Below are 14797 nucleotides of genomic sequence, written 5' to 3'. Positions count from 1 at the left end.
TACTATCTTGTCTCACTCCCTTCTTCAACCACAGCTTCACTTTCACATCCTTCAGTTTTTGTATTTTATCCTTACAACCTTCAAATTTTCAGTAATATACTACATCAACACTGTTAGAAAGCTTTCTCTAATTCTACAAATTCTATAAGCTTAGGGTTTTCTTTCTTTAAACTATCTTTAAGATTAGCTGTAGAGTCAGTATTGCCTTACATAGTTCTCTGAAACCCAAACTGTTCTTTCCCAAGGTCAGCTTCAAACAGTTGTTCCATTCTCGTGTACATATTTTTGCCAGTCTTTTACAAATAGGAACTATTAAGCTAATGGTTTTGTAATATTGACACTTGTTAGTCCTTGCCTTTTTTGGAATTGGAATTATTGCCTTCTTGTAGTCTGAAGGTATTTTGTTCTCTCATATATCTTACATATGAGATACAATAGTTTTCTCATGATATGTTCTCCTAAAAGCTCAATATTTCCACGTGAATGTTTCAACACCAGGTGCTTTATTTCGATTTTGGTCTTCCAGTTCTCTTTCAGTTCTTCTCATGGTATCGTATCTCGTATATCATCTACTTCCACTTCCCTTGTACTTAGTGAGGTGGTGCAGTGGTTACCATACTGGACTTGCATTAGGGAGGATGATGGTTCAAACCTGTGTCCAGCCACCATTATTTATGTCTTATGTGATTTTCCTAAATTCCTTCAGGCAAATGCTGCAATGGTCCCTTTGAAAGGCCACAGCCAACTTCCTTTCCTTTTCTGTCCTTATCTAATCTGATGACCTCACTGTTGCCCCCCCCCCCCCCCCCCCCCCCCAACCATCCAGCCAACCAACCAACTATCGCTTCCTTTCCCATAATGTTATCTTGAAGTTGGTTTCCTTCATGTAGCCCTCCTATTTAATCAACAATATGGAAAGGATAGATTGCTGCCCACCAAGGTGTGTCACAGACAAGCACACTGAAGGGGGTGGCGGAGAGGAGAGGAGGGGGGTGGGGTGTTGTTGTTGTTGTGGTCTTCAGTCCTGAGACTGGTTGGATGCAGCTCTCCATGCTACTCTGTCCTGTGCAAGCTTCTTCATCTCCCAGTACCTACTGCAACCTACATCCTTCTGAATCTGCTTAGTGTATTCATCTCTTGGTCTCCCTCTACGATTTTTATCCTCCACACTGCCCTCCAATACTAAATTGGTGATCTCTTGATGCCTCAAAACATGTCCTACCAACTGATCCCTTCTTCTAGTCAAGTTGTGCCCCCCAATCCTATTCAATACCTCCTCATTAGTTACGTGATCTACCCACCTTACCTTCAGCATTCTTCTGTAGCACCACATTTCGAAAGCTTCTATTCTCTTCTTGTCCAAACTAGTTATCGTCCATGTTTCACTTCCATACATGGCTACACTCCATACAAATACTTTCAGAAACGACTTCCTGCCACTTAAATCTATACTCGATGTTAACAAATTTCTCTTCTTCAGAAACGATTTCCTTGCCATTGCCAGTCTACATTTTATATCCTCTCTACTTCGACCATCATCAGTTATTTTACTCCCTAAATAGCAAAACTCCTTTACTACTTTAAGTGTCTCATTTCCTAAGCTAATTCCCTCAGCATCACCCGATTTAATTTGACTACATTCCATATTCCTCGTTTTGCTTTTTTTGATGTTCATCTTATATCCTCCTTTCAAGACACTGTCCATTCCGTTCAACTGTTCTTCCAAGTCCTTTGCTGTCTCTGACAGAATTACAATGTCATCGGTGAACCTCGAAGTTTTTATTTCTTCGCCATGAATTTTAATACCTACTCCGAATTTTTCTTTTGTTTCCTTTACTGCTTGCTCAATATACAGATTGAATAACATCGGGGAGAGGCTACAACCCTGTCTCACTCCTTTCCCAACCACTGCTTCCCTTTCATGCCCCTAGACTCTTATAACTGCCATCTGGTTTCTGTACAAATTGTAAATAGCCTTTCGCTCCCTGTATTTTACCCCTGCCACCTTCAGAATTTGAAAGGGAGTATTTCAGTTAACATTGTCAAAAGCTTTCTCTAAGTCTACAAATGCTAGAAACGTAGGTTTGCCTTTTCTTAATCTTTCTTCTAAGATAAGTTGTAAGGTTAGTATTGCCTCACGTGTTCCAACATTTCTACGGAATCCAAACTCATCTTCCCCGAGGTCCGCTTCTACCAGTTTTTCCATTCGTCTGTAAAGAATTTGCGTTAGTATTTTGCAGCTGTGACTTATTAAACTGATAGTTCGGTAATTTTCACATCTGTCAACACCTGCTTTCTTTGGGATTGGAATTACTATATTCTTCTTGAAGTCTGAGGGTATTTCGCCTGTCTCATACATCTTGCTCACCAGATGGTATAGTTTTGTCATGACTGGCTCTCCCAAAGCCACCAGTAGTTCTAATGGAATGTTGTCTACTCCCGGGGCCTTGTTTCGACTCAGGTCTTTCAGTGCTCTGTCAAACTCTTCACGCAGTATCATATCTCCCATTTCATCTTCATCTACATCCTCTTCCATTTCCATAATATTGTCCTCAAGTACATCGCCCTTGTATAAACCGTCTATATACTCCTTCCACCTTTCTGCCTTCCCTTCTTTGCTTAGAACTGGGTTGCCATCTGAGCTCTTGATATTCATACAAGTGGTTCTCTTCTCTCCAAAGGTCTCTTTAATTTTCCTGTAGGCAGTATCTATCTGACCCCTAGTGAGACAAGCCTTTACATCCTTACATTTGTCCTCTAGCCATCCCTGCTTAGCCATTTTGCACTTCCTGTCGATCTCATTTTTGAGACATTTGTATTCCTTTTTGCCTGCTTCATTCACTGCATTTTTATATTTTCTCCTTTCATCAATTAAATTCAATATTTCTTCTGTTATCCAAGGATTTCTATTAGCCCTCGTCTTTTTACCTACTTGATCGTCTGCTGCCTTCACTACTTCATACCTCAAAGCTACCCATTCTTCTTCTACTGTATTTCTTTCCCCCATTCCTGTCAATTGTTCCCTTACGCTCTCCCTGAAACTCTGTACAACCTCTGGTTCTTTCAGTTTATCCAGGTCCCATCTCATTAAATTCCCACCTTTCTTCAGTTTCTTCAGTTTCAATCTGCAGTTCATAACCAATAGATTGTGGTCAGAATCCACATCTGCCCCTGGAAATGTCTTATAATTTAAAACCTGGTTCCTAAATCTCTGTCTTACCATTATATAATCTATCTGATACCTTTTAGTATCTCCAGGATTCTTCCAGATATACAACCTTCTTTTATGATTCTTGAACCAAGTGTTAGCTATGATTAAGTTATGCTCTGTGCAAAATTCTACAAGGCGGCTTCCTCTTTCATTTTTTCCCCTCAATCCATTCTCACCTACTATGTTTCCTTCTCTCCCTTTTCCTACTGACGAATTCCAGTCACCCATGACTATTAAATTTTCGTCTCCCTTCACTACCTGAATAATTTCTTTTATCTCGTCATAGATTTCATCAATTTCCTCATCATCTGCAGAGCTAGTTGGCATATAAACTTGTACTACTGTAGTAGGCATGGGCTTTGTGTCTATCTTGGCCACAATAATGCGTTCACTATGCTGTTTGTAGTAGCTAACCCGCACTCCTATTTTTTTTATTCATTATTAAACCTTCCCCTGCATTACCTCTATTTGATTTTGTATTTATAACCCTGTAATCACCTGACCAAAAGTCTTGTTCCTCCTGCCACCGAACTTCACTAATTCCCACTATGTCTAACTTTAACCTATCCATTTCCCTTTTTAAATTTTCTAACCTACCTGCCCGATTAAGGGATCTGACATTACACGCTCCGATCCGTAGAACGCCAGTTTTCTTTCTCCTGATAACGACGTCCTCTTGAGTAGTCCCCACCCGGAGATCCGAATGGGGGACTATTTTACCTCCGGAATATTTTACCCGAGAGGACGCCATCATCATTTAATCATACAGTAAAGCTGCATGGCCTCGGGAAAAATTATGGCTGTAGTTTCCCCTTGCTTTCAGCCGTTCACAGTACCAGCACAGCAAGGCCGTTTTGGTTAATGTTACAAGGCCAGATCAGTCAATCATCCAGACTGTTGCCCCTGCAACTACTGAAAAGGCTGCTGCCCCTCTTCAGGAACCACGTTTGTCTGGGCTCTCAACAGATACCCCTCCGTTGTGGTTGCACCTACGGTACGGCCATCTATATCGCTGAGGCACGCAAGCCTCCCCACCAACGGCAAGGTCCATGGTTCATTGGGGGTGGGGGGGGGGGGGGGTGGGGGGGATGAGCTAGAAATGTTCAGCTTTTGGGATCATCCTTCATGAGAAGTAACACACACACACACACACACACACACACACACACACACACACACAGAGCAGGCTACTACCTTCTCCAGATGTTTTTTCTGCAATTCAATGCCTTCTATATATGTAGCTATGGGTAGCATTCTATCCTTTCTATATTTTTGTTGTTGTTCCATCCTGCACCTTCTTATGTATTCCTTCCATGTTTCAGCTTCCCTTCTTTGCCTAGTGCTGGTTGCCATCTGATTTCTTAGTATTTGTACAGGAGCATGTTTTCCCTCCAAATGTTGTCAATTTTCCATAGACAGTGTCTGTGTTTCCCCTAGTTGTTTGTGATTCTACAGCTTTAATTTCTCTTCAGGCAGTTTCTGTTTTGCTTTTTTGTGCCATTCCTGTTTTGCCATTTTGCATTTTCTATCAATCTCATTTTTTATATATCTGCATTTCCTCTTGTCTGCTTTATTTGTTGCAGTTTTGTACAGGGTGACAATTATTGAAATAAAATGGTCATAACTTCTGAACGGTTTGCGTTAGGAGGTTCAAACTACATAGTTGGCCATGGCCCATGATGGGAATTAGTATGCACATGCATGGTTTGGTTTAGCAACGAAGCCCACTTTCATTTGGATGGGTTCATCAATAAGCAAAATTGGCGCTTATGGGGGACTGAGAGGCCACATTTTGTGATTGAGAAGTCTCTTCACCCTCAGTGGCTGACTATGAGGTGTGCAATGGCCAGTCATTGAATAATCAATGCAATATTCCTTGATAGCATGGTGACTACCAAATGGTACATGAAGATTTTGGAAGAAGATTTCATCCTCATTATCCATAGTGACCCTGGTTTTGACAAAATGTGGTTCATGCAAGATGTAGCTCGACCCTATTGAAGCAGGAGAGTGTATGACGTCCTGGAGGAGCACTTTGGGGACCACATTCTGACTCTGGGGTACTCAGAGGCCACTGGCATGGTCCTTGATTGGCCACCATTTACTCCGGATCTGAACACATGCAACTCATCTTGTGGAGCTACATTAAAGACAAGGTTTGTAGCAATAACCCGAAAACCATTGCTGACCAGAAAACAGTCATCTGGAGTTCATCAACTGCATCGATGTTCTGACACTTCAATGGGTCATGCAGAATTTCACTATTTGTCTGCGCCACATCATTGCCATTGTGGCAGGCATATCAAACATGTTCATAACCTAAATCCAAATATCTGTAATGATGTTTACATGTTGAATAAAGCTTGTGCATGCCATAGTTTGTCACTAATTTACATTTTTTTCATATAATTCAGTAACTGTATTTTCTCCTCCTTCCAACTCCAATGTCTCATTTGTTATTCTAGGGTTTCTACCAGGCCTATTTGACTCTTGCTGCGTTCATAATTTTCTCTCTCAAAGCTATGCAGTCATCTTGTGCGATATTCCTTTTCCCTTTCTTCAGTTAATCATTGCCTGATGCTCCATTTGAAACTCTTGGACACTTCTTATTCTGCCATTTTATCCAGGTCCACCACCTAGAAGTCTAATTTTTATGCTTTTTCTTCAGTTTCAATCTGCAGTTCATAACCAAAGGAATTGTATCCAGAATCCACATCCAACTCTGGAAATATTTTTCTGTTTAAAATCTGGCTTCAAAATATGTGTCTTATCACTATAAAATGTATCTGAAACCTTACGGTGTCTCCAAGCATCCTTGACATATACAGCCTTCTTTCACAATTTTTAAAACAAGTCCTAGCAACAATTAATTTGTGCTCTGTGCAAAATTCTACTAGGTGGCTTACTGTTACAGTCCTTTCCTCCAGTTTATGTATGCCTGCTCTTTTTTCCTTTTCACATTTTTGTAAGCCTGCTATTGAAGTCCAGTCCCCATCAGAGCTATACTTTTGTCTTCCTTAACTACCTGATTAATTTCTTTTATCTCATCATACCCTATTTCAGTCTCATCATCATCTGTGGAGCTAGTAGGCATATAAACCTGTACTACTGTGGTGGGTTTTGGCTTTGTCTCTGTCTTGGCTATGAAATTGTGTTGACAGTGCTGTGCTGTTCATGTTAGCTCACTCACATTCCTATTTTCTTACTCATCATTAGATCTACTCCTGCATTACTACTTTCTGATGTTGTATTTGTAACTGTGTACTCCCCTGTCAGAACTTTGTTCTTCCTGCCATTGTACTTCACTGATTTCCTTAGCCCACCCATTTCTCTTTTTAAATTCTCTAACATATCTGTCTGATTATGGAATGTAACCTTCCTCACTCTGACCTGTAGAATGCCAGACTGTTTTTCTTGATAATAAGATCCATGTGAATAGTTCCCACTCGGAGAACCACAATATTTCACCTTCATAATATTTTGTCCTTCCCTGCCATCGAGGAAATATAATGGCTGTAGTTTGTTCTTGCTTTCAGCCTTTTGCAACACCAACAGAGTGAGATCATTGTGGCTAATGTTACAGCGCCAGATCAGTCTATTAACCAGGCTTATTAAGTAATAGAACACAGTGTGTTGTCCTCAACGGCGAGTGTTCATTGGAGACAGGGGTAACATCAGGAGTGCCCCAGGAATGTGCCGTAGGACCGTTGCTATTTTCTATACACATAGATGATCTGCAGGAAGGTGTCGAAGAAAAGTGACTGAAGGTTGAAAAAAGACGAAAGAGTCAAAATTTCTAGTCAGGGTGATCAATGGCAGCTGGCTCAAATGTAGAAAAATGTAAGTTAATGTGGATGAGTACAAAAAACAAACCTGTAATGTTTGGATGCAGCATTAGTAGTGTCCTACTTGTCACAGTCATGTCGTTTAAAAATCTGGGTGTAACGTTGCGAAGCAATATCACATGTAAATAGCATGTGAGGACTGTGGTAGGGAAGGCGAATGGCCGAATGGCACGCACAGATGCTGTGAGTTTTTTGCAAGTTCTGTTTGTTTCATATTCCAAGTTTTAATAATATTGATGACTGTCTTTTATCTTATGCCACTGTTTGTGATTGTGTAATATTGTCAATTAAGCCATAAAGATGTACCTAGCCAAAGGACTGAAGTTATTGACTGCAGGTCAGACAGCAAAATGTTGTCAAGTTAGTTGTTTTTTTGTTTTTCAACAGTGCTGTAAAAAGATTTATTTTGTATATGCATTTTTTAATTTCAATACATTTGACCGTAAAATTAACTTTTTCTTCTTCTAGTCACATTCAGGCATCCTAGGAGGTGGCCATTATGTGTCATATGCGTGCAATCCAAATGGACGGTGGTACTGCTACAATGACAGCAGTTGTAAGGTAAGTCACTAATATCTACTATTTAATTGGTGCAGTAAAAAAGATCACATTCTTGACTTACAGAACTCAGATTAATATGATTAAAGCAGCAAGGTGCATTACAGCAGGAATCACAGAAATATATGGGAAATAATCTTATTTATCTCTGCTAAAGAATTCATGTAGAGAATAAAAATACTTTTTCAAGCAAGAACTCTTTTAGACTGCTTTTAAATAGGTATTACCACCTCATTGACACACAAAATTACTTGGAAGTGACTTGAAGATTTTTGTGCTAATGTATTTTACACCTTTCTGAATCGGTAAAATTTTTCAGGTCACAGTGTATTTCACAGTTCCTTGTTGTGTTATGATGATGGTATGACTCATTCATTTCAAATTAAAGAGGATTGTGAAGCATGAATGTCATGATTTAAAAGCAATATTGTGAGGAAGCGATTAGTATTCATATTTGCTTAAAAAGATTACAACATGGGTTTCTTAGAGTCGCTCCACACACAATTTGGACAAAGTTTTTCTGACTTGCGAAGACTTTTTCAGACATCATTGAATTTTCCCAGAAGATTATTCCATGACACATAAGCAAATAGAAGTAGGCAGACTTTGAGAAATATATATCTCTGGTTCTGGCAATTATCCAGATGGCAAATGTTGCTGGATATTTGGTGGGTGTTGAATTCCCAGTGAAGCCTGTTAGCTGTCTGGACACTTAAGAATTTGGAACAATGCACCCTATGTATCTGTTGGCACTCGTGTACAATGTTTATCTCTAGTGAGCTTCTTTTTTTAGAATAGTAATCAATATAATTGGTCTTGCTGAGGCTGACCCTAGGTTGTTGGATATTTTATTGTCTATTGCAATACTTGTCATCAGTGCTTGCTTTCTTTGAGGACAGTGGTCGGTTGTTAATGTATGAAGTGCGTTATAACGCAAGAACACGATAATTAATTGCTCGAACAGTACCCACTCATGAATGGTGAGTACAGGGTGACGCACGGGAGACGGACGGTTTTGAACTGCGTAGTACAGTGGTGGGAGGTGGTCATGGTGGGGATAGTTCTGATCCACATAAGACGCCATTTCATTTACTCAGCCACTATGGAGCAGTGGGACTTGCAACGTCGAGTGTTCGTCTATGACAGTTTCGTGAAAAGTTGGGAGTCTATTATTGCTATGCAGCGATTGTTCCGTGCGCGGTTTAGTGTCGGTCGACATGGAGCTGTTCCAAGCTGTAACACAATCCTCAGATGAGTGGAAAACTTCAGATCAACTGCAAACATACTGGATAAGAAGCATCCTGGCCCGAGTCGCAGAGTAAAGACACCAGAAAATGTTGAAAGGGTAAGGCAAGCGGCAGTCAGAAGCCCAGGACGGTCAGCTAGACGTCATGCTAGTGAGGAACAAATCAATTGTGAATCGGTTAGATGAATTTTGCATAAATAATCAAAATTCCATCCCTACAAAATGCTCATTGTCCAACAACTTAAGGAACTGATTTTGCTGTACGAGAAGACTTCGCTTACAGAATGCAAGTGATTTTGGGATCGAATGAAAATGAAATTTTATTGATGAACGATGAAGCTCATTTTTGTTTAAACGGGACCGTGAATAAGCAAAACCTACATTCCTGGGCTCCAGAGCACCCACACCTTATCCACCAGCGTCCTCTACACTCAGAAAAAGTAAGTCTGGTGTGCTCTTGGCTCTATTGGCATTATTAGACCTTTTTTTTTTTTGAAGAGAATGGGGCCACAGTTACTGTTAATTTGGTTCATCACATTTGTATGTTTGGAACATTCTCGAAACAAGAACTAAGAAGACAACGAATTCCTTTAAGACGCGTTTGGTTCCAGCTGGATGGGGCAACATCGCATACCGCAAACACTTCAGTGACAGTTCTTAGACGCGTGTTTCCTGGCCGGATTATCTCACGTTTTGGCAATGTTCCTTGGCCTTCCAGGTCTCCCGACTTGTCAGTATGTGACTCTTTTCTGTTGGGGTACCTTAAGAACTGTGTCTATAATCACAAACCACGAAATTTGGACGAGTTGAAGAATGCAATCATTCAAGAAGTTCCTGCCATCCCTGCAGAGATTTTAATCCATGTGATGGAGGATTTTGAGAAGAGACTTGAGTCCTGCATTTGAAATGATGGACATCACCTTGACATTATTTTTCACAAATAACTTTAACTAAAATGGAAAATAATGATCTTTGATTTTGTGTAAATAAACATGCATTAATTTTAAAGTTGGCTGAGTCTTCTTCTTCTTCTTTTTTTTCGTTCTTGGCTCTTCAGGCAGTTTCCATTGTGGCGATTGGGCCTTGGTTTCGACATCATGCCAAATACCCGTGTTTCTTCACCTGTGATGACCTCCTTTAGATGTTCTGGATCATTGTCGACATCATTCAGCAATTCTTGAGTGATGTCTATGTGATGTCATTTTTGATCAAAATTCAATAATTGCAGATCAAACTTTGCTGCTACATGTTTCATGCAAACGACGTCCAAAAAAATTGCTTGGCTGAGGCAGAGGATATGCTGACATTATCAGGAACCTCTCTGATGGTGATAAACCAGAACCATTGCTTCTTCCACATTGTAATCAGTAACTGATGTGCTAGGGTGCCCAGGGCAGTTGTCGTCTTCGTTTTCTTGACCCTCTTTGAAACATTCATACCACTTGTAAACTCTTGTCTTACTCATAGTAGAATTGCCAAAAGTGACAGCCAACATTTTGAATGCGGTGCTGCACTTTATTCTATTTTACAACCAAAATTTACAGGAAATTCTTTGATCCAACTTTTTCGGAAGTAAAGATTCACATGTGTAACCTTTTTAGCTATCAACAGGAAACTAAATATTCAAAATAGCTGAAAATGCAAAATTACATTGGAACATGTGTACCAACAAGATATTTAAAAAAATTGAAATTCATTTGTATAAAGTCCATGAAGGTAAAAAATTCCAATTACTTTTTGATCACACCACTACATGAGAAATAGCAGTTGACCAAAGACAGAACCTTCTGGAACTCCCTAATGAACTGTTTCCCAGTCAGACTCTACCCCTCCTACCTGCATGTTGTTACAAACTAGCACTATTTTCTGTTGTGTGTTCTGTAGATAGTAGTTGAACTAGGTGCCCATTTGTCCTTAGATTCCACAGTGACATACTTTCTGTATAAGTATCCTATGATTGACACAGTCAGAGGCCTTAGACAAGTCGCAAAATATGCCAACAGGCAATATCATCTTTTAAAGGCATTCTAAAATGTTATTGGTAAATGAAAATATAGCTTCAGTTGTGGAGGTACCTCTCTGAATCCAGATTGGTTTTTACTAATTATTGCAAAGTCTTTTTGGTGATTAGCTACCCAGGCATATATTAATTTTTTGAGGACTTTAGAAAATGCAGTCAAAAAGAGAGAGGATGTTTTTTGTAGAGGGACTTTAAAATAGCATACGTCATCTTGTCAGGGAAGAACCTAGTTTGAGAGGGACATTGAAGATAAGAACTAGGTTTTAAAAAAAACTGATTACAGCAGGCTTTTAGCAGTTTGCCGGAAATATTGTCAATGCCAGTTGAATTTTCACTTCTTAAAGATATTATGTCTTTCCTTACTTCCTATACTGTTATAGGGGCTATACATATCTGCTCCAAAGTAATTGGGAAATTATCTTTCAGTATTTATATGACCCTTTCTAAGGAGCCATTGTGTCCCATTCTCTCATCAACACATAAAGAGTCCATACAGTTTTTTGCCATGATCTCTTGAGTATGTGCATGTTTACCTTCATTGTTGAGAACAATGTTTTGCACCAGTTTCACTCATTATCTCTTCCCATACAGTTATGATTTTGTTACTAGATTTATTAATTTTGGAGCAAAGATATGAACTTTTTGACTTCTGAAAAAATTTTACTTAAAATTTTACAATACTTCTTATCGTGATTTAACTGGTTGGGGATGTCTAAATTTTTTTTAGTTGATGTATACTTCTTATTTCCTTTTGCATGAAATCTTAATACCAGTGGTTATCTAGGGCTTCTTGGTGAGTTTTTTGGTTTGGAGTTTGTGTATTCTTTTTGGGAAGGTATTTTCAAATATCAGTGTCTATTCAGTAATAAAAAGATGAAATTGGCATTATCTAAATTATGCACAGATCTCCAACCTCCTGCAGCTCATGGTCTATTGGTTAGTGTTACTGCCTCTGGATCACAGGGTCCTGAGTTTGATCCCCAGCCAGCTAGGTGGTTTTCTCTGAACGGGGACTGCATCTTTGTGTTGTCCTCGTCATTCTATCATCATTCAGGAAAATGGCGAGACTGGAATTTGGAATTGGGAATTTTACGGGCACTGATAACCATGCTGTTCAGCATCCCGTAAACCAAAATAATAATAATAATAATAATAATAACTATATAACAGGATACCCCAGTCAGAATTAGAAAACATCAAACAACAAGTACAACAAATACTGGAACAAAATAATGTGCAATTAGAAGAAGAAGAAAATACAGTAATGGACTCAAACGTCCCAGAGAAAACAAACAAAGAACAAAACGCATCAATTAAACAATCAGAGGAAAACGAAATCTTAAGACAGCCACCAGAACAAGCACAAATAGAACATGAAGTGACACACATGTTAGATATAGAAGAAAAATTTCAGTTGACATGTATAGAATACAAAGACACAAATACAGACATACATGCATAGACCACCAAATAACCCACAAGTCGAAACAACAACAACAACTATCAACACAATCATACACAACAAAATAAATGAAAATACAACTATGGAAGAGTTACAACTACTGGTTTATGTAGGAGCACTCACTACACTAAATATACACCCTAGGCAGAGATCAGAACCAACCAACACACAGAAGAAACCCACAAAACCAGCATGGCAACACAGGCTACAGATCAGAATAGAAAAACTGAGAAAAGACATCGGACAGCTAACACAATTTATAAGAAATGAAATCTCAGACAAAAACAAAAAAGGTTAGGTAAAATCTCACAAGAAGAAGCAATAGAGCAATTAGATGAAAAGAAGAGAAATTACAAGCATTGGCCAAATGACTTAGGAGATACAAAAAAGTGAAAATAGAAGGAAACAAAACCAAACATTCAACACAAACCAAAAGAAATTTTATCAGACAATAGATAACAAACACATTAAAATAGACAATCCACCAAACATAACAGACATGGAACACTTCTGGAGCAACATATGATCAAACCCGGTACAACATAACAGACATGCACGGTGGATACAAGCAGAAACAGACTCATACAAGATGATACCACAAATGCCTGAAGTGATAATTTTGCAACATGAAGTCACCCGAGCAATTGATTTCTACACACAATTGGAAAGCCCCTGGAAATGATAAAATAGCAAATTTCTGGCCAAAGAAGTTCACCTCAACACATTCACATCTAACTAAATTATTTAACATTAATGATATGAATATAATAGGGAAACATTCCACGCAGGAAAAATGTATTTGAAAACAAAGATGATGTGACTTACCATACGAAAGCGCTGGCAGGTCGATAGAAACACACACACACACACACACACACACACACACACACACACACACACACATACATACACACAAAATTCTAGCTTTCACAACCAACGGTTGCTTCGTCAGGAAAGAGGGAAGGAGAGGGAAAGACGAAAGGATGTGGGTTTTAAAGGAGAGGGTAAGGAGTCATTCCAATCCCGGGAGCAGAAAGACTTACCTTGGGGGGGAAAAAGGACGGGTATACACTCGCGCGCGCGCCCACACACACACACACACACACACACACACACACACACACACACACACACATCCATCCACACATATACAGACACAAGCAGACATATTAAAAGGCCTTTTAATATATACAACTACAGAAATCCGTAATTATTGATACGTGTTCAATAACCCGAAAGTTCCTAAATACAATGTAACATATACCGTACAGTTAAAAGGAAGTCACGCTTGATCAAGGTCCGTGTCACTTTCCATTTTTAACCAGGCCTAAGGTCTGAGAAAAATAGAAATAATAATAATAATAATAAAATAGCAAATTTCTGGTTAAAGAAGTTCACCTCAACACATTCACATCTAACTAAATTATTTAACAGTTACATTGCAGACCCATACACATTCCCTGGTACACTTACACACGGAATAACATATCTGAAACCTAAAGATCAAGCAGACACAGCGAACCCAGCTAAATATCGCCCCATAACATGCCTACCAACAATATACAAAATATTAACTTCAGCCATTAAACAGAAATTAATGACACATACAACACAGAACAAAATTATAAGTGAAGAACAAAAAGGCTGTTGCAAAGGAGCACGAGGATGTAAAGAGCAACTGATAATAGATGCAGAGGTGACATATCAAGCTAAAACTAAACAAAGGTCGCTACACTACGCATACATTGATTACCAAAAAGCTTTTGATAGTGTACCCCACTCATGGTTACTACAAATATTGGAAATATACAAAGTAGATCCTAAATTGATACAGTTCCTAAACATAGTAATGAAAAATTGGAAAACCACACTTAATATCCAAACAAATGCAAATAATATCACATCACAGCCAATACAGATTAAGCGTGGAATATACCAAGGAGACTCATTAAGTCCTTTCTGGTTCTGCCTTGCTCTGAACCCACTATCCAACATGCTAAATAATACAAATTATGGATACAATATTACTGGAACATACCCACACAAAATCACACATTTGCTATACATGGATGATCTAAAACTACTGGCAGCAACAAATCAACAACTCAACCAATTACTAAAGATAACAGAAGGATTCAGCAATGATATAAGTATGGCTTTTGGAACAGACAAATGTAAGAAAAATAGCATAGTCAAGGGAAAACACACTAAACAAGAAGATTACATATTGGATAACCACAGCGACTGCATAGAAGCGATGGAAAAAACGGATGCCTATAAATATCTAGGATACAGACAAAAAATAGGAATAGATAATACAAATATTAAAGAAGAACTAAAAGAAAAATATAGACAAAGACTAACAAAAATACTGAAAACAGAATTGACAGCAAGAAACAAGACAAAAGCTGTAAATACTTATGCGATACCAATATTGACCTACTCATTTGGAGTA

At 38.8% G+C, this 14797-nt stretch overlaps 1 protein-coding gene across 1 annotated transcript in view; it reads left to right on the top strand.

The window, feature by feature from the left end:
* The window catches only part of LOC124545063 (ubiquitin carboxyl-terminal hydrolase 32), a 230329-nt gene that overhangs the window by 201350 nt on the left and 14182 nt on the right, over positions 1–14797 (top strand). The window contains exon 29 of the mRNA XM_047123861.1: positions 7525–7617. Coding sequence (XP_046979817.1) covers positions 7525–7617 — 93 coding nt within the window. The remainder of the gene's footprint in view (positions 1–7524; positions 7618–14797) is intronic.

The sequence above is a fragment of the Schistocerca americana genome, chromosome 8, assembly GCF_021461395.2.
Source record: "Schistocerca americana isolate TAMUIC-IGC-003095 chromosome 8, iqSchAmer2.1, whole genome shotgun sequence".
NCBI classification, from domain to species: Eukaryota; Metazoa; Arthropoda; class Insecta; order Orthoptera; family Acrididae; genus Schistocerca; species Schistocerca americana.
The sequence above is the reverse complement of the archived record's forward strand: the minus strand, read 5'-3'. Positions and strand labels throughout refer to the sequence as shown.